At 46.1% G+C, this 20,442-nt stretch overlaps 6 protein-coding genes across 6 annotated transcripts in view; 2 read left to right on the top strand and 4 right to left on the bottom strand.

The window, feature by feature from the left end:
* CCR75_005727 (uncharacterized protein) overlaps window positions 1–1,330 on the bottom strand; it is a gene marked incomplete at both ends in the record, with an annotated part of 5,231 nt that extends 3,901 nt beyond the window's left edge. The window contains one exon of the mRNA XM_067963803.1: window positions 3–1,330. Coding sequence (XP_067820808.1) covers window positions 3–1,330 — 1,328 coding nt within the window. The remainder of the gene's footprint in view (window positions 1–2) is intronic.
* A 166-nt stretch (window positions 1,331–1,496) lies between these two features.
* CCR75_005728 (uncharacterized protein) lies at window positions 1,497–4,175 on the top strand (the record flags this gene model as incomplete). Its single annotated transcript, XM_067963804.1, has 2 exons — window positions 1,497–2,881; window positions 2,945–4,175. 2 exons carry the CDS (start codon window positions 1,497–1,499, stop codon window positions 3,360–3,362), a joined length of 1,803 nt encoding a protein of 600 aa, XP_067820805.1. The 3' UTR covers window positions 3,363–4,175.
* On the bottom strand, window positions 3,799–5,790 carry CCR75_005729 (uncharacterized protein; the record flags this gene model as incomplete). Its single annotated transcript, XM_067963805.1, has 3 exons — window positions 3,799–3,967; window positions 4,030–5,037; window positions 5,105–5,790. The coding sequence occupies 3 exons, from the start codon at window positions 5,788–5,790 to the stop codon at window positions 3,799–3,801; spliced, it is 1,863 nt and encodes a 620-aa protein (XP_067820804.1).
* A 4,921-nt stretch (window positions 5,791–10,711) lies between these two features.
* CCR75_005730 (uncharacterized protein) lies at window positions 10,712–10,933 on the bottom strand (the record flags this gene model as incomplete). The annotated part of the gene is made up of 1 exon (XM_067963806.1): window positions 10,712–10,933. The coding sequence occupies one exon, from the start codon at window positions 10,931–10,933 to the stop codon at window positions 10,712–10,714; it is 222 nt and encodes a 73-aa protein (XP_067820734.1).
* A 2,406-nt stretch (window positions 10,934–13,339) lies between these two features.
* On the bottom strand, window positions 13,340–13,632 carry CCR75_005731 (uncharacterized protein; the record flags this gene model as incomplete). Its single annotated transcript, XM_067963807.1, has 2 exons — window positions 13,340–13,461; window positions 13,566–13,632. 2 exons carry the CDS (start codon window positions 13,630–13,632, stop codon window positions 13,340–13,342), a joined length of 189 nt encoding a protein of 62 aa, XP_067820591.1.
* A 2,386-nt stretch (window positions 13,633–16,018) lies between these two features.
* Window positions 16,019–16,252, top strand: CCR75_005732 (uncharacterized protein; the record flags this gene model as incomplete). Its single annotated transcript, XM_067963808.1, has 1 exon — window positions 16,019–16,252. The coding sequence occupies one exon, from the start codon at window positions 16,019–16,021 to the stop codon at window positions 16,250–16,252; it is 234 nt and encodes a 77-aa protein (XP_067820873.1).
* Between the last annotated feature and the right edge of the window lie 4,190 nt (window positions 16,253–20,442).

Raw genomic sequence — 20,442 nt, 5'->3', positions numbered from 1 at the left:
ACTGTCCATAAAATTGCTTATTGCAATACTCAATCTGTTTCACATGAAGTTTTCCCGTCCACTCATATTGCATGCAAGCATTTTCACGCTCCCACGACTTAAGAAATCCAAATCCCCAAACCACCGACACGCCCAGACCCCAAAATGGCAGCAATCGCATATATGTCGTCATCGTGATCACTCCACGCAAAAGTTCCAGCAAAATGCCAATTGCCGCAAGTGGAATAAGCCACGTATTGTAATATTTGAGAAAAGCAAAATAATAAGCCACTTTTTCACCAAAGTTATAACGCAACGAGCGCAGCACTTTTTTGTCATTCAATTCATGCAGTCGCCATGACGCAACCCACCGGTGGATTAGCGTATTCGTGACGCTCTGGTTATGCATCGGAAACAGATCATGGATCCACACATCACTTTTCGATAATCTTGCCCTCTGTTCAATAATGTAATCAACAATTTCAATCCGTTCAGCCGGTGTCAATGGATCATTGCGTCGCTGAGCCACATCCTGTTCCATATCCACGACGGCGCCATGATCCATCCACATTTGTATTCGAAACTGCTTCACCAGCGATAGAACGACTGGCTCTGGTGCACGAACCAGTAGAATCAAGTACCCAGAGTGCATCTCACCCTTTGAATCGCCTCCATCAATAATATCCACAAGTAGTCCTTGGGCACATAATTTAGTAACAATCCTACGATGCTCGTCTTCACTTGCATTCACCATTGGTGAACTAGTCATACAAAGACGCCGAAACCCTGAGCGCTTGTACATAGCTTCCGCAACGCAACTCATTGGTGATCTACCCGACTGAGAATCATCCACAGCGGTGCAACAACAGATACAATTCAGTGCTCTTCGAATGCATCCAGGGGTTTCGACTTTGCGATTTACAATCACTGCAAAATCATAATTCGGAACTATACCGTTTTGAATCTCGTCTGGCGTAAGGTATCGATATTTTCCTGGCGCTAGAGCTTTGGACGAGGAGATATTGAAGTAACCCTTTTTGCTGTTAGACCTTTTCTTTTTAGAGCTGCAAATAACGACCTCACCACTGTCATAGCTTTTCTTGCTACTTGAATTTGAGTTTCGATCGTCCGAGTCACCAGAAGATGACGATCGACCCACTAAAAACGTGCTCGAATCCTCGCACTCGTGTTGCGCGGTCTTAAGCGTCGTGTGTGACGGTTTTTCACCGCTACAACGTCGTCCAAGTCCCTTCGCATGACGCTTTTTGACCCATTCCTTCGATTTGCTAGGCTTCGTGCGGATGTCGATGCTGTCTTCGGCCTCTACAACCGACGTAGTTTCTTCAGCCATCATGAAGTGCAATGCGGAATTCAGAATGAATGTGGTGTTTCACTCCGTGATGTGACGGAAAGCGATTTGATTGGTGGGTTTGGCGTTATTGCAGTGTGGACCACACTAAACGATATTGTGTGGGCCACACCAATCCATACAAGTCCGTGTGTAAAATCGCGTCTCCATGGGTGACTCCGAAGTCGTGGTGGACTTGTCAACGCTGTTGCAGGTGCCTTCTGGCACGGATCACTCCTCTTCCTCTGTCCCTTCTCCATTGTCATCAGCTGCTTCAAATCATGAAGTTTCTCTTGATGCAGTACCCGCACAAGGCACGCCAAGTCACGGCCATAGCCACGGGCATCACCCGACGTGCCAACATTCTCACGACGAAACGCCTCCCGAGGAGCAGATTCCACAGACACCATTGGAAGAAATGTTTACTTGTGCAAGACAGAATAATCTGGCACAATTTATTCAATTAGTGGCGCAGTATGGTGACGAATTGGCGCGAGAGCAGCGAGATCCACAAGGCCATACCATCGCTCACTGGGCAGCGCAGAAGGCTGACGGAGAGTTTCTCACGTATTTGCACTCAATTGGAGCCCCTATTGATACGCCTAGTACTGACGAAAAAGTGCAGCTACACCCAATCCATTGGGCTTGTGCCGCAGGGAATTTAAGTGCGCTCCGGACCCTTGTGCTGAAGCTTGGCGTGGACGTCAACACGTGCGACGCCAAGAAAAATCGCTCTCCGCTGCTTGTAGCCGCACAAAATGGTCATCCCTTATTGGTACTATTCTGTGTTAAGAACAAAGCCGACGTGACGCTTGTCGATGCCGATGGTGACACTGCCGTCCATTGGGCAGCGTATAAAGGAGCGACGGAGATCGTAGCAGTGTTTCAATATCTTCAAGTGAGTTCGGACGAACCAGATAAATTCGGACAGACCCCATTGCACCTAGCAGCTATGAGAGGCGAGTTCGAGACAGTGCAGTTTCTAGTAGAGACGCTAGATGCCGACGTGAATGCGCTGGATGCCAAGAAACGCACCCCACGAGATCTGGCTCAGCTAAAGCGATTTCATCACGTGGCACGGTATTTAAAACAACGGGAAATCCGATTAGCCGCATGGAATTTCGCGGTATTGACGTGGTGGTGCAATTCCGACAGTCGCACGCCGTACCGTTTTACAGTGCTTAATGCTATTCTTTTCGCACTGGTGTATGTATTGAAGATTTTGCCAATGATGCCCGATCGACGCAATGTGATTGTGCCACATTTAGCGTGGAATGCACTGACATGGTACTTTTTCTATCGTGTCGGCGCGACGAAGCCTGGAAGCGTGACAGATGACAGTCGCAAGTATGGGGTTGAATATGAAAAGGTCACGGAGGCGCTTATTCGTGGCGATGATACTGAAGACGACGACTTACTTGGAGAGACGGTGAGTGCTCGTGCACAGCAGGAATGTATGGATCGCCCATTGTGCCATACTTGTCACATCCAGCGACCCCCTCGATCAAAACACTGTCGAATTTGCAAGACGTGCGTGCCCCTGTTTGATCACCAGTACGTTATACGTTTGAGTTTGTGTTTGTAGTGTCGCGATGCTGACTTGTTTTGGTTTTAAAGCTGCCCGTTTATTGACAATTGTGTTGGACGCGACAATTATGCACTCTTCTTGCTCTTTGTGGTCTTCTTGACTCTTGATATGATTGGGATGGAATATGTGCTTTATATGCTGTGGCGCTACCACCACGCTGTGCGCTTGTATGCTGTCATTGGGATGGTCTATCTACTGCTTTTGTTGCTACCTATCAGTCAGCTTGCGGGCTTTCACATCTATCTTACAGCTCGAAATCGTACGACAAATGAGATGTTGAATGCTGGCCGCTATCGTGTACAGCGCGGCATTGAGATGCGCTCGTACGACCGCGGTATCCTACGCAATTTTAGCGAGCGCTGCTTGGGTCTAAAAGCTGATGACGACGACGACTCGGAAGTGAAGACCAAGCTGCTACAAGAGCAGCTTGATTCGAGTATTGTGTAACGTAGTGTACCAATGCCAACACGAAAGTGTGCCACCAGTTTTTATTTGTTGGTAATTATCGCTGGTCCGCAAAGACGAGAACCAGTATCAATGTGGAAAGAGATCAAAACTCGGGTTTTGTATCCTATAGAAAACCCACCGATATACTTGCCGCACTTTTTCATAGAATTTGTCTTTGGAAGCGCGGTTATTGCTGCTATTAGGTCACAGTAAATGACCACAATCCGAGCTAGCTAAGTCACGTGACACACGAGGTTTTGAACATTTTTGCGGCAAGTACATGCTATTGCGTTACTTGTGAAAACGTTGATGGACGAACTTGCTTTGACCTCATAAGCACAGAATGCACAAGAATAGCCAACGTCAAGGCACTTACAGAAACCGCTCGGCAACAGATACACGTCATTACATTGCTAAAGCGGCAATTTATTGAAACCTAGTCGTTTTTCTCCTTGCTGTCCTCTTTCGAAGCGTCAATAGCTGATTTGACAATCGAAAGAACCGTCTTCACACGCTTAAACATCACTTGTCCAGTAGACATCATGATGAGAAGCATAAAGACAATCAAGGCCCAATACAAATGCGACAATGTATGGCTCACTTGTCTGTACACACAAGAAACGTCAACATCTTAACAATGCCAATTAAGAAATACGACGCGACTTACTTGCAGTCGTAGAGTGGAAGATCGTAGCCAATATGTTCATAACAAAACAGATCCTGCGACACACGAAATACAAGCAAGGCCAGCGCTAAACACCCAGGAATCAAATAAAACTCCAAGTTCTTGTACGGGTCGCGCTCAGCATTCATCTCGAGATAACGATGACGCTCTCTTTCAATCAAGTCGGCCACCTCTTGACGGTAGCGTACAATTTCACTACGACGTCCCATGCGAGCCCCATCATCAAATACCTTCATGGCTTCCTGCAAACAAGCTTTGTGGTGCGTTTCAAGCTGCTGCACCGGAACATATGGACACTTGGAGCCCGCAATCGATTCCATATCACGCTTGTAACGAATCAAAGCCTTGTCCCGCTGATTGATATTGTTTGCTTCGGCTGTGGCTTCCAATAACGTCTTTGCTTCTGGAAAAATTGAAGCTTCACGAAATAGCCCGGCATAGGCCTTAATGTACGTATACAACTCCCGCGACGTGACAGTCACGCCATGAATTGTCTTGGGACATAAATTCATTGGATCAAACAAATCGTCCAAGTACGTCGTTAATAGCTCCAAGAAACGACTATCAATTGCCTCAACCGATCCATCATACTCACGCTCCGTGACAGCGTGACCAGGATGAGGCAATAAAAAGCACGCCACTTTTTCAAAACACGAACTAATTTGTTCACGCGTATCTGCGAGATCCTTTTGTTTACGACACGAAAGCAATTCAATCATATATTGCTCCATATCTTCCCGTTTTGCCGCAAGACTTTGATTTCGTGAGAAATCTTGCCAATCTCGAACCAAGAAATCCAACCGCTGAAATGGACGTGCATGCTTTGGGAGCTTGACAGTATCCAAGTCGTCGTTTTCCGTCTCGCTTGTCTCCTTGTCACTCGTTTCAACTTCTCCTCCTTGCCGATCCGACAATGATGCTGCTTTTTGCAACGCTTGTTGCTTGTCACTGAGTGCCATGGACGATTTCGTGTCTCCAAATAGCGCCATCCTACATTCATACATCGCACAAGAATCAATGACACACACTTGAATGTACGTTTCCTTGATAATCGTACCGTCCGTATTCGGTAAAGAGCGCCAAATGTTGTAAATTATCTTCTTGCACGCGTTTGTCGACATTGTAAATCTGATACGAACTCAATAGCGTACTTAATCCAAAGATACTGGCTGTCAGCATCTGAGACGTTTCCGAGTCAAACATGCCTTGGGTATCAATGAGAAACACTGCAATGTCTTCGCCTGTGTGGCTCTTGCGAATAAAAGGCACTTCCCACATCCAAATGCCCGTTGTATTCCGTTTGCGACCGGCTCGCCAACTAAATCCCTTTTCGCCATCCGTTTGCTCGACATTCGAATTGCCTTCGAGCTTTTCTTCACCGCTACCAGTGACTCCTTCCATGACCCACGCCTTCCACACTTCCGTATTCTCATCCTGTGCGCCATCCGGCTTCAGCATGCGTCCGTGACTGGCATGGCGTAAATAGCGTAAAAATAAATCCAACACAAAGCTTTTTCCAGTTCGAAACGCCCCCACGACGGAAAAGATGGCGACTTTCATATCTTCGGGCACTTGATGAAAGATCAGGCGCAGAGCTTCCTCATCCAGTGTAAAATTTGTACCTTCCTCGTTTATGCTTACAATTTGACGTGCTCGAGGTAATTCCTTTGTATTCTCTAGCGTCACGGGTGCTGGTGAAGCGGACATAACAGTTGAACGCGGAGATGACAGGGGGGAGCTCATGACGTGTTCTCGGGAAGAAATACATTGCGTAAAAGCTATATTTGCTCATTAAGTACGACAGTATATGACTACAACGGGTTCGAACAATTTCGAAACGGTTCACTTTTAGTCTAAAAAACCTTTGCCGAGAAGAGGAACATTAATTTAAAATGTTGCTGTTATTAACAGATGTTTAGTTCACTCTGTAAGGCCTTAAAACCTTCCCTTACGTGGCAAATTCACGTAAGAAGATGGCGACTTGGTATCGATTTTTAAAGTGAAACCAGTAAAAAGGGTTTAATACACTCACTCAGCGATCTGCTGACATAACAACAAGGAAAATATTATCGTGTTTTATGCGTTTCTGAATCTGCAAAATATCCTTCCGTTGACGATATAGCTGATAAAACTGCGTTTTTATCTTGTTTAACGTGAAACGGGGCACCTTTCACTTGTACTGATCAGTACTAGTTAACCTTACACTGATTAGAGTGTACACAAGAAGACAGAGGAAGGTTTCTAAGTAGCTAAGGGTCTTTAGCTACCAAAGGTAATTCAATGAATTAGAATTAGGGAAAAGTAAAACTGTATTAATACATTTAGCTTCCTACGTAACGATCTTCTATCTACAACTGAATTTAATATATTAATATCTAATTAAGTATGGCGCCTCCTTGCGCACCGCACAATCGTGTCTAGTAACGATTGGTGATGATTTAAACTTAAATCAACCAATCAATAAAGCTAATGTCGTATTGCATCAATACTACCAAATTTGGTATTATTAGAATAAATTAAGTCAAAATTAATCAAGATAATAATTTTGTACTTCTTTGTTTATTTCCTCTTATAGGAAATACTAATATTATTCCTCTTATATGATTTGTAACTGATGTAACGAAACACCCGGTTATACATCGTAGTTACAAAGCGTGATAAACAGTGCGTTGATAATTACACAATATTGCGATCATCCACTAACATTTTTAAACGGCACAAGTTTTGGCGCTATTCAACTGCCATGTTCGTTGTTGACATGATGCCCTCACGTGTCATCGTCATGTTGACAAAACTATGTCCCTCTTTCGCACCGACCGTAGTGAGTCGCCCTCCCTTACTAAGAATCGGGCTGCGCTCAAATGAGGCTGGCATCCGAGGATGGTGCAGTCCGTTAATAGAAAACGGTGTCTCACCCGTACTGGCGTGGACACTGTTATTTATAGCAAACTTCACGAAGGGAAATGTTTCGCTCAATTATTTCGAGTCGATACCGTGCGCAATACATCTGCCACGACCCGATTGGCACGGTCCGTTTGGCCATCGGTCTGGGGATGATCGGCTGTAGACATGTGGAGCTTGCTACGCAGCAGCTCAATCACAAAACGCCAAAGACCAGACGTGACACGTAGATCCCGGTTTGATACTATGGATTTGAACATTTCGTGTAGTCGTGCACATGATCCAGGAACAAGAGAGCTGCCTCCTTGCCTGTGATCGATGCCTTACATGGTGCTGAATGCGCCATTTTGCTCAGTCTGTCTACAAAGACGACGAGCCCCGTCCGACCCTTTTGATTTGGCGGCATGCCAAACATGAAGTTCAGACTTACTGACTTTCAACAGTTGGATGGAATCGGTAGCGAATTCAGTGGCGCACTGCTGGACGGTGCAGGCTTATCGCGCTGACACTGTTCGCAAGAGCGAATTTAGTTGGACGGCCATTTATATAGGTGTGGCCACCAGGATTCATCTGACAACCGTAAGAATGTCGTTTCACGGCCCAGATGCCCATTAGATGGTGCATCATGGAGCTCGTGAGGTATCTTCAACTTGAGATATGTGTCATGAGAGACCTAGATTCTCAAGGGATCACACGGTGATAGCTGATGCCATCGCTGTAGCTAAACCGACTTTGCTTAGCCTTCAGGTGCGACGGAAGAGAGACCTTTCGTCCACCGATGTGATTCAACAGCAGGCGACAATGTTCGTCGTGACTGTAGCTCTCCATATTTACGGAGGCCAACAAGCCCGTCACAAGGTAGACCTTCATGGCTCAAACGTTGACGACTTAACATGTGCGTTAGCACGAGACATACTTTCCTGGTGTTGTCTCAAAGTCTGGTCTACGCGATAATGCGTCAGCCAAGACATTCGACTTACTCGGATTGTATTCGACTTTGAAATTAAATTCAGCGAAGAATGTGAGCTATCTTGCCATTCTCGGCGAGAGGTGCGGTGATTTTATTGCGGTCCGCAGTGATGCATGATCCGTATAAGCAGAATTGGTCCGGTGCCCAATAGGTGCACGCGAAACTTTACAAGAGCATACTTTATCGAAAAAAGCTCCTTGTTATGCACAGGGTAATTCAGTTCAGTCGCTTTTAAAAGCCGGGACTGATAAGAGATGACGCGGTCAACGCCGTCGTCATCCGTCTGCATGAGCGCGCTGCCGATTGCAAAATTGCTTGCATCGGAGACGACGCTAAAGAGCTTATCCGCGTCTGGTAATGCCAAGACCGGTGCCTCTACAGCGATTGCTTCAAACGCATCTACTTGTTCTTTTAACCAAACCCATTCTGCATTCTTTTAAAGAGGCCGGACAAGGGCTTAATACGCTCTGCATAATTCTTGCTATACTTATGCAAGTAGTTAGAGAGACATAGGAATTGGCGCAAATCCTTCACTTGTCGTAGGATTATTCATTCCTTACAGCCTCTACCTTGTCTGGGTCTGCTCACACACCATATGTACCTATGATGCAGCACAGCACCGGTGTTTAGGGGAGTACAATTGAGCGTCATCCAGAGTCTACAACGCAGCGTTCAAATGACGCTTGTGCGACTCTAGTTTGCTCAGCCCGTCCTCGGCCCTACTACAAACGAATACATCGTCAAAGGAGTGGGGCGCGTAGGCACGGTGCTGACTCATCATGTAAGCCACCACTCGGTTGAACATCGCTGGTGCCAATTCCAAACCTTGAAGCATAACAAGTCACTTTCAAAGCACACCGCTTGGAGTGCTTACTGCCGTTTTGGCTGCATCGGACTCTCTCATGAGTACCTGTTAGTAGCGATCTTTGAAACGCGGAAAAGAAGATTGACTTTCCCATGGAGTTCTATAGAACATCTTTCTGAACGATTGGCGTTTGCGCCGGTATGGTCGCTGTGTTCAGCTTTTTGTAAGCGTGAACCACGCGCCAGCCAACTGTGGTTTTATTCACACAGGAGGTCGGGCTGCGGTGAGGCGACTTGCTCTCACGTACATGCCCCGCCTTGGCTCGCTTGTCGAAGAACTTGCCGATATGCCGGCTTATTACTTCCGGCAACGGCCATTGCCAGGTCATTCATACTTTGTGCCAAGTTTCAAATCAATTTCGTGCCCGATGCCCTCCTTGGACGGTAGGCGGCTCGGCACTTCTTCTGGGGACACATCGCGATGTTTCCACAAAATCTCAAAAAACGGGCTGTCTCTCAAGGCATCCAGCCTTGGGCAGCAAATCGTTTCTTTTTGTCCGTTTCTAGAACGCTCTCGTCCATTGTGGACGACGAGCAGCAGTCTATCAATCTCTCTTCTGGAACTTGGGCGAGCACTTTGTGGATCTTTCTTTCCTTGCATTTCGAACAATAGCAAATTCCACGGCATCCTCAGGGGTTTTACCATCTCCTCGGCAGATTTCAAGACGTACTAGAGCACCTCAATTGAGGACGTCCCCGCTTTTTTTTTAAGAGAGCCTCGAACACCTCATTCGAAGGCCCGTCCTCTTTTGCCAGGACCGATCCAAATGTCACTCGTTTTGACGTGCCTTGATCGTCCTTATCTGTCGGGTACTCATTTTTCGAGTCACCATGACTTTTGACCAGGAAGCGGGTGCCTTCACTAGCGCATCCCTTCTAACCGCACCAGGGTTCTAGGCTCTGTGTCGATTCTTGCAACGCTTGACTTCTTGTCAGCTCACTATCTACTACAGCAGGATCTTGGCTCTGTGCAGGACCATTCGACGCATGACGACATGTCATCGTCATTCCCACTACACCAGTCTCTCCGAGCTGGATAGGGCTTGGTTAAGTTTGACATCCCGTCAACGCACCCTTAACTGTGTTATACGCGCCATCAGTTGCATAAGCTTCTCATAGGAGCACATCCTTTCCGGTGTCCTGCGTAGAATTAGCAAACGTGCGTGTACTCCACTTCTACACCCTCGTAGCGGTCGGTAGTGATTGCCCTGTTATGCTAGTGAGCCTGCTCTTGTTCCGTTCGGCATGCAGGCTCGACATTGCTCGAAAAGCGTTTTCAATGCTTAAAGCGCGGAGTTAGCACGGAATTTGCGACGAATAGCGTGAAGTCGGTTCCTATGTCTGGGCAGACCCGGCGCACCAGCTTCCTTAGCGATGTGAACCGCTGTAATGCGAGACCCAGCACCCCTACCACTACATAGGAGAGGCAGAAGCGGGCGATCGTGTCGAAAAAAAATGAGCTCACTGGGAGAACCTCGAACTGGCAGCCGTTCACAGCAAAGGATGCTGACATGCTGGTGAGATTGCGTCGATTGATGTCTAGAAATCATTTGTCGAATCCGAGAACCGTACAGGAGATCTCTATCGACCGTATGTCGCCTTTCTAACGTCCAAGAGCAAGACACATCTGCTCTGCTTGGCTGACACGTCACCTTGCCTTGCTGCTTTCGTAAGTAAAGCCATCATTATTATGCTTTCGAATTAGTACGCCCGTGAACAAAACCTTTTGCGTGCCGCTGATTGCTGTTGGTAAATTGTATTCGGTTACCAGCACCTTCGCAAGATGTTGTTGCATGTTTACAGAAAATATATTGGTTTATAATACATGGCGTCGTCGGAATATAATTTCTAGGGAGTTCAGGAACGAAGAGGGCATCTTCGACCCTAATTATCCGGGACTCTAGGAAAGAAGAGGACAACTACGATAGACTAGTTATTGGTTACTGATGATAACCAAAGCGGGGAAAATGCCCGCAGCTCAAAAGATGCTAGTGGCAACGTAGGGTTTTCGTGACTCCTGCTTAGCGCCTGTGTCCATTCTGACGCGAGCTTATCCACAATCGAGTGTTGACGAAATTTTGATCCGTGATGGGCCCGCAGGGAAGTGCCGTGTTGGTCCCACTTCCTACTGTCAATCCTCTTGGAAGACATCGAAGTATTTTTGACGACTGCTCCAAAGTCTCTATCAGCAGAAAAAATGCTGGGAGTATTCACCCGTATGACGCGTGCGGTCAATTCTGTACGTTCCACGCGGCTGCAGCTGACACTGCCGTAAGAGATTGCAAAATATCTACCCCATGAGCCTTCGACGAGACTACACTCAAGAAGAAAACTGACATTGATTCTATCGTTTTATGATCGAATAAAGGAATATTAACTTTAAAAACACACAATACTTTTAAAGTTATTGAGAAGTGATTAATGTAGGTAGGTTCTCACTTTGAGCTTGCCAGTCATATATTACAGGTCCGCTGGATTGTTCCCTTTAATCTTTACTGGATGTTCTACCTAATCTAAACCTAAATAGTCTAAGCGATGCTTTGCGGAATAGTCCACTTGTAACCACGTGGCACAAGCAAATCCTGCTACTCTTCTCCATGCAGCTTGGATGTCGTAACTACAATATCCCGACACTTTCTCCTTACGCTTCCAAGCTCTGCCGAGTTTCTAGATTTTCTGCTTGCTCAAGAGTGAAGAGAGCTCTAGACGGGCCATACATATCGACATTTAACTGAATTTTGTAAAGGATATTTTCAAGAAGGAGATCGTGAGTCCGGTATATGTTCACATATCGATGATAATGGCGAACTTACTGACTAAGAGATTTGCGGCACCACGTCAGCAAAAGTTGTGGATAGCAGCTTGATTGTCCATGTGTATCATTAATAAATCTGTAAGAGGTATGGCAATCCCTTTAAATAGCTCGCGAAGTCCGATTAGTTCACGTGTTGCCACTGCGGTAGCAACAAAGTCAGCTTCCATCGTAGACAATGCAACAGCACCTTACTTCTTGCAGATCCATCCAATGACCATGCTATTAACGTGACAAGAGGAATCCGCGAGGCTCTGTTAAAATTCAGCAGTCGGTAAAGAGAATTATGCAATTGTTGGTTCCATAAGCGCCCGGCTTGTTTCAAACCATACAAACTGCGCTTCAGATGTAGGACAACGTCCTTACTAGATGCCACATCAAGCAGACGCAGTTCGTCCTGCCTTATAGTCATACCTGTGCAAGTAGATATCTAGACCTGTCCAGTCCTGGCCTTTACGTAAGCATTAGGAACGTATTGCTGCATCCGCAGCAGGATGTCCTGCTGACCCTTTAAACGAGGTTGCCGACGTTCCAGCATTAACGTAGCTGGAGCACTCCAGATGCGTGCAAGAGCTAAAATCATTTTTCCAGTTGTCATATCCATCACGGGTGCGAAAGTCAAATCACAATTGTCACCAAATAGCTGTTCGTTTTCACAAGCGACCATCCTAGCTTTGAACCTCTCAGTTTCTCCGTTCGCATCACTTTCGTTTTGTAGACCCAATTTTGTGTGAAGAGGACGTATCTTATCAGTTACCCCTTGTTTTTTTCAAGGACTTGCTATTGATGTCGTGTCATTTCGTGGCTCCACGTGGTGTAAAATAGTAAGCGTAGCCCTTTTCACATCATCACTGTTGTTTGCACAAGCAAATTGGCGCATCAATTTCTGGTTTGATGACTTGCTAAGAGTCTGTACATGCTGGACATGTGCCGATGTTCGTACCACGAGATCATGAATATAGAGAACCTTGTAGCCTTTCGTCTCATCGGCTTTTCCAATGATCAATGCTTGATCTCCCTGCCTCGCCATAGTTTTTCGCTTTAATTCTCGTAGCGCCGTGCATGCTGACCCAAATACAACAATTTCCGTCAGCTTGGGTGCTTGTCCTGTCAACGCTTTTAATGGAGACATGTAATTGATGCTTGCAAATTGGACTTCACTTAAATATGTATGCAGCATACTCAGCAGCACCCCCCCAGAAACTCAACGGTAAGCCAGAGCCTAATACCATTGTGCACACCATATTCATTACGGTCTCGTGAATTTATTCGGCTTTTGCATCAGACGCTTGGTTGTTGGGTTCGTTTACTTGACGTCGAACTCCTTGTGCTTCGCAAAAGACATCGATTGTCTTGTATTCACCTCCACCGTCCGTACGGAGTACGTGAATCTTGCAATCAAACCGCTTCTCAATGTACGTTAAGAAGTCTTTAAACAGTCGAGCAGCTTCATTTTTGGTCCTTGCCAAGAAAATCTTCACAAAGTTGGTCTTGTGGTCATTAAAATTAATCATGTACTGGTTTCCTCGACGATCGCTTGGGGTAATTTTCCCCTTTATATCACTGCAAATCGCTCCACCGATACGAGTAATCGGTGCATTTAATCCAGAGTCTTCTTTGTTTTTGCGCATTCCGAGTCTGTTTTCCTTACGCACACGCCAAGCATGGCGGCCGATCATGATCGGTAATCTTAAGCGGCTTGTAAAGCTACTAAGACCTGTGTTTTTCCAGCTGTACCATTATTTTCAGCGTACGCACAACGAAAACGTTATTGTCATCACAGAGGGCACGTCATAGAGCTGCAAGTTATCACTACGACGCACAACAACACGACGTTCATTCATCTGCTTGAGCATGCATTCGCGGCCTTCAAGCTAGCCATACGATAGTAATTTTCCGCAACGTAAACATCATGCAGTGCTCTTCATTGCCAGCTTGATCCATCAGCTTTGCAACACCTTTTAATCTCACCATTCGGTAAAAAACACTCGTCTTCACATTCCTCAGCTTCAGTAAGCTGGTCTGGTGACGTTAACATGTGTTTGCTGAAGCCGATGTCAAGAACCCACTGCGCTCCAGTCAATTCACAACGTCCAACTGCCAGCACAATAGGAGGCCTGCTAGTTGATTCATTTTCCTGACCTTTGTTTCTAAAGTGGCCTGATTTATCACACTTCAAACACGAGCGCGTCTCTAGTCCATTACACTTTGTAACTTTCGTTGCACGTCCATGTATTCTCTTACCTCGATTCGGTTTCGTAAGTGCAGCCACAGCATCATTACTTTGGTTCTCAACCTTTAAGAAATCCGCACGTTAGGAAAATTCACCATACCTTTGGCTTGCATTAGAAACTCTGGACAATTATGGTTGCAGCAAGCCAAAAGTACTGGCTTCATTTCCATGCTTGCTTATTGCACAATACATCCACTTGGCAATTAAAATCCCGAGCTGCAGATTCTTACATGTCGGCCAAGAACATCAAGTATGACATCTTCAGACCATGGAAACCACTGGCTTGCTGTGCTATTGCACTTGGCGCAGGAATCTGCGACCTCTCATGACAAACCCTGCACCCAGTACTGGATATACCTCGGTTCCATCAAACATCTCGATGGCCAGCTTTCTCTCCCAATGCATTGGAACTAAAATCTTGGACTATGTTCAGCAGCGGGTTCTGGTGGTACAGGCGGATCTTGACCTTCCACAGACCTTACTGGATGACCTTGATACAATCCATGAGGTTTTCACCAAGTGCTGGACACTGTGAGTTAGATCGCTTAAAATTCTTGTAAACCGGCCTTGTCACAGAAGGTACTACTTCCCTGTGACGACGCAATCGAGTGAGCGTCTTCCTCTTGTTAGGTCTCAAGCCTAGAAAGGCGAGCCCCTACATCACTTCGCAGTGCATCCACCTCTTCAAGCAGCTGCGCCATGGTCAAGCTTGCAGCCGGTGCTTCTTCAGTAGCATCAACGGATGCGCTTTCTGGAAGAGCAGCTCGTACAAAACTTGACGCGCTCTTGTCGCTTCGGTGGGGCGAGTATCGGCCGAGATAGTTAGTTTTGGGCACATAACCTATCGTTTGATGATCGAAAAAAGTAATACCAACTTTAGAACAATACATAACGTGTTTGAAGTTTCGAGAAGTGATTAACGTAGGTATCTACTTTGAGCTTGCCACTCATATGTTACCACAAGCCCGCTGGATTGATCCTTTAATTCTTTATGGATGTTCTACCTGATCCAAACGTGGCTAGCCCACGTGATGCTTTTGTGGTAGTCCACTTGTAACCATATGGCGCAAGCAAATTCTGCAACTCTTCTCCATGCAGCTTGGATATCGAAACTACAATATTTCGACAATTTCAAGTTGGAGCTATACACCCACACCCGTCGCCATTCCAGATGCAGTGCTGGAACATCTTTCTCATTGGCCACGTTCATTTCCTGAATGCACCACGCTAGCGGTATTCGACCGGCAACAGGCTGTCATCCGCTGCTGCTGTGTAGCTCTCGAGAATCCACGTACATGTTTCGTGAGAAGTCACCGGTCCTGCTCTCGTCTTGGTGAGGGATGCTGTAGGGATGACTCGGATTCGAAGCTATGTGAGTGCCACCCGTAGACGTCAGCTCTTTGGAGCTTCCGATCTGAATCAACGCAACGAAAAGACACCCTGCGGGGTGTCCTAAATGCATGTTTTGATCTGTCTTATCTGGACGTTCCAGGCCGGCGTACAAAATCGTTCGATACTTGCCCAATTAGCCAATTAGGCGGATGCGTAGTAGGCTCGCTTATATCTAGTGTTGAATAAGATGAGGTGCAGATATACCCGTATTTGCTAGGATTCCCCGGATTTAATAAAATTCAATCTACCAGAACAACAATCGCGTGGTTGTAGAGAAGCGCTCAAAACAGGTGATGACTTACCCTGGTTCGGGGCTGCGGGGAGAGTCTACGCAGGTTCCAATCATAGTATCTAGCTTTCAGGTTGTTCCAATTGTCGGAACTCTCCATCAGTGGTGCCAAAATGTCAACGGATGAAGCCTAGCCCTTCCTCCCGTGCACCTCTCCAACCTCCCCCAATATCCGGACACCTCGTATTTTCGAGCCATCGGTCCACTCAGGCTTGCGTGGCCGGATCGATTGGAGTTTTACAGAAGGCCGTCGAGTAATTCACCAGTCGATACTCAACGGCCTTCTTCAAAGGTTCGAGACACGGACCATAGTCGGTGCACGCTATAAGTTGCACCGTTTGTTCAGAGAGGCACGTGCTAATTGCTTCGCCCTCTTTGCAGTCGTATACGTCGCTCTAGCAGTCGGCTTCGCACGTGCTTCAACGAATCTTCGACGCATGATCACCAACTCTCAGTCATCCACTTTACAATGATCGAAACGACAAACACTTTGAGAAGCCCCCCCAAAGTATGAATCACTTGAGTAGCCATAGTAAATGGTTCAATGCGATTCGAGCGGCGTGGGGTATATCTGCTGTAAAAGCTACCGAGTGTCTCGATCTTTGCGGCGTCTATCTCGTCCGTTCGCGCTTGACAGCTGATATTCTGCCGCTGTTTCGTCCACGCAATTATGCCAAGGGACGGTGGTTTAAACATACTTTAAACACCTCCAACCGTGTGCCTAATCGTCGAGGTGCTGTATAACATGAATGGTTTGTTGCAAAAATTTGGCAGCTAAACCTACAATGTCGCTCGTCTTTACATGGTAGAGCTCGAAACAGGGTCCTTGGACTCGATCATGCCTTGAAAAACCTCTTTCGTCGCCTCGTCGGCCTCCTCTCATACGGAATTGTTTTGGACCCGTGTTTGTCCGCGCTGGTATCGCACGTACGCTCGTTCCTTTCGAGCGCCCTCCTTTAGAAAAGACTTGAAAGCCAAAACTGCTTTAGGTAGAAGCTGAATATGCTCGTATTTATTACTTGCAACCACTGTATATTGCTGTTGAGGGTGTTAGGTCAGAGGAGTGGCGAATTGGCAGCTCAGGAAGTCGTTACGCTATTCAAGTTGACAGGTGCAGCAAGACTGACCCCGGCTAGCCCAGCTGTTGTCGTTGCGCAGCCATTGACTAAAGTTCGCAAGGTTGGAGAATGGTTTTGCGAGGTCATCAAGCTCTCGCACGCCCTCTTCGGTCACAATAAATCTTCCGGGGCCCCTCAACTGCGCATCTGTAAAGCTGCACCTGACTAATGTGTAGAAGAGGAAAGAGAGGTGGTGTTAGCGCTCACATTTGCCACTCTATATACTTCGGCTTGATCTCTGGTCACGGCTCTGCCGACGAGGGAGTCAAAGTTGGTAATATTATGTCCATTGTCTTTTGGCTGACTAGCAAATCCTCAAGGAAAAAAAAAGCTTTAAAAACAAATTTCCACTGTTGCTCGACGCTAATATGACATTCAAAAGTGATATTTGTACCACATCAGCTTACCTTTTGAAACATTTCGTCACACATAGCTAGTGAAATACTCCCTCGTTAGCGCGGCTTAAATCATACTAAGTGTCGCCGCTTCCAACTCGCTTGCAATTTCTGATTGACAAACCGCCAGAGACAGCGGTAACTTTGGATCTTTAATGGAGACTGAGGCTCCCGGTATCCGCAACATTTTGCTTAATAATTCAGGTGATTTCTTATAAAATACGAGTTCGTACATAGTATAGTAAGTTTGTATGATTCGTGTTTCTTACACAACAGTTTTATGTACTATAATTTCGCCTCATGTATGTGCATACCCTTAAAGATATCGACTTAATTCTAAGCCACAAGAATAATGTTTAGAAAAAGTCGTGAATGCTGTATACGGGCGATCTAGCTATAGAGAATTCCGCTTTACCTAAGCGTCCAATGCGCCTTTTATGGTAAGTTCGGAAATAAAAGTGTGACTAAATAGTAGACTACTGTTTGAGCTTAAAATGAAGGAAAAATCTGCGTCAATTGTAGTGAAGGGTTAAGTGCGACTGGTCGCGCGGGTAGCTCAGTGATAGAGCGTTCGATTGCTGCTCGAATGGTCACTGATTATATCTCGGTCCCGCGTTCCGATTTATGTCATATCTATCTTTATTAAAGCTCATAATTTTAATTATTTTTAAGAACTTTAACTTTGATTAATGGATTTCAGATAATTTCTTAATAAAAATAAAATTTTTGTCACTTTTAGAAAAAAATTAATTAAAAATTATCCCATCAAAATTTGCTTTCGTCAAATCTTTTTTGCTACGCAGCGGTCGTATAGCTCAGTCGGTAGAGCACAGTGCTAATAACGCTGCGGTCCAGGGTTCGAGCCTTGCTCTTTCCTGACTCGATTGATTTTATATGCCAAACGCAATTAGACCAATGCCTGTTGGAATTTGCGGGCTTGCTTAACTGTCTCTAAGAGCAATGAAAGCCGTGTGTCTCTATATTCCAGACCAAGACATTGGGGCTGGTCCGGCGGCTACTGCACCTGACAACCATAGCGAAAGAGGTGAATATATTAGCGCCTATATGTAAAGGGGCACTACGACTTGTACCGTTTCAGTACAAGTCCATTTCGCACTGCTTCAACTGCGAGTGGTGCCTTGCGTTATTTCACGTTTCACGTACACTAGTACGTGCAGAGGAAGACTTTTCTTAAGGCAACTAGCTTTAAGAGGGTAAAATGAAAACTGTATTAATATAATTAAGTGTCTCTAGTTCCATCTTTGTAAATGCTAACTTAATTATAATCTAATACTGAACGTATAAATGAAATCTTATCTCTATCTTATCTGTAACTCTCTCTTTGATTACTCCTACAGCTGATTAGTCTGTGGAATTAATAGATACAATGGTCTATACCTATTTATGGATAAGAATTCTGAATATTCCTATATAAAGTATATCCTGCAAATATTGTCTACCATTTATATAATATATTAATTAACAACCTTTAAGTGTCCATTTCATGTAACGATACACCCCATTACATCACCCCTCCCTTAAACGACAATCACTCTGACTGTCATTGGATGGTCACTCACTATGTGACCACTTAATTTAAATAAAATATTGATTGGTCAGAAAATAAGTTTCAATTCTATCGCATGAAGGATAAATTCATGCGGGGTGTCAATAGTGCTGCGCCTTCGGCTGCGGTTTGTGCAGCCGCGGGTGACGCACTGTTATCTCTTGCGGCAGACGGAACGTCTGTCGTAGTGTCTTCCACTCGCACAACACTTGATGTAGCGAGTGCACGTGGTGATTCATCACGTGAATACGACCCCTCTTTGGAGTTCGACTACGAATGCGAGTCGGATGAAATGGCCGACTCGGGGGGAATAAAACAGTCGCCTGACGTCGATAGACGTCAGGCGGCTGACTATGATCCTTCGAATGAGAGGGCTCATTCAGATAGACGAGTTAATAGTCTATTAGGATTTGACGATGAGGATGATCCCTCATCACCCGTTCCGTCTCTCGTACGGCCACCTGCACGTGTACCTGTGGAAGGTGATGACGATAGCGTAAGCCATCGTAAGAAAAGTTCTTGTGGTACCCCTGCTTCAGTGGGTACCACTCAGGGGAGTGAAGACAGTAAAATGTCTCATCTTGCCCCTGAAAAGAATCTGTGGCTTTTGCCAGAACAACTTATTAATAGCTTGTCTGGAGAAACTACTACTCACAATCAATTTCCTTTATTTATTGCGACAAAGCTACATGGCCTTGATCCCAGCTCGAAGAACTTTCGCGCTGAGGAAGATTTCTATCTCGATGCTTTTCTAAAGCATCGATGGTTTAGTGGCAATAAAAAAACGAGATAAAGTCTCGCCTATGCAAGCTTAAAGCGCGTTCATTCGCAATGTCAAAGCCATTGGACGCAAAGCTTGGCTTCAAAAACTTAACGCAAATCGCGTTAAATTTGAAAAAAGAACTCCAACCGGTGCAACGTTTAAGTTGCATCGGTTGTCACGTGAGGCTGGGCTTCCATGCCTCACGTGGAGTGATCCCTGTCCGTGTTGTGTAGACAACTCGAAGAGGGTAAAAGGGGATGTCTACTCCCTTTCTTCGCCCTGGGAAAGGGCCCGCGTCTCTATTGAGATGCGTGACGCGATTGTCGTTTTGCAACGATTTACAAGCGCCAGGGGCGCGTGTTTTCCGATGGGCCTTCTGAACCATCGGGTGGGTCTCGTCAGACTGACGGACGAGGCCCTCAACGTCAGCAATCAGCTGGGAACGAGGCTCCCAGCTGTCATGTGAAGGTGGATAACCACGCCAGCGAACAAGATAACTCGTTCGCTGCCCCTTCACATCACGGTGGTTCTGGATACGTTCCACAAGGAAACGTTGACCACCGTGGGAATCCACCAATGGTTGTGGTGGAGGAGGGAAAATTAGATCCGAACCGTATGTCGGATCTAATGTCGAAGATCGACAAAATGGATCACTTCCTCCATGATTTGGAGGAGGGTCTTGAACACGAGCGCGGTAAGCGTCGCTCGTTGGAACAGATGGTGCAGAATCACCATATCGAGCGGTTGGAAGACCGTTCGAAGGGTGCGTACTCCTTGTTGGAGTACGAGCGGAACTATCATGCTGTTCGCGATGAGCTGTCATCAGCTCATCGTAGTTTCGAGGATCTTCGGAACAAGCATGAGAAACTTCAGGTTCAACATGAGAACCTGGTTCGCGATCACAAGAATCTTTTGGGGATTCTTGAAAAGGGTGGTCACATCCGTCCTCGGAAGAAGCCGCGTACTGATGGTACGGGCGGAGCCGACCAACGTAAAACGTAGGATGCGTTCGCATCCTACGTGGCAATTCTATTGTGTACGCATTGCCTCTTCGATGCAGTACACGGAAAGGCCCAATGAACTTGGGTAGT

Source organism: Bremia lactucae, linkage group LG12, assembly GCF_004359215.1.
Source record: "Bremia lactucae strain SF5 linkage group LG12, whole genome shotgun sequence".
Taxonomy (NCBI): domain Eukaryota; phylum Oomycota; class Peronosporomycetes; order Peronosporales; family Peronosporaceae; genus Bremia; species Bremia lactucae.
Note: the sequence above shows the minus strand (reverse complement) of the source record. Positions and strands in the feature narration are given on the sequence as shown.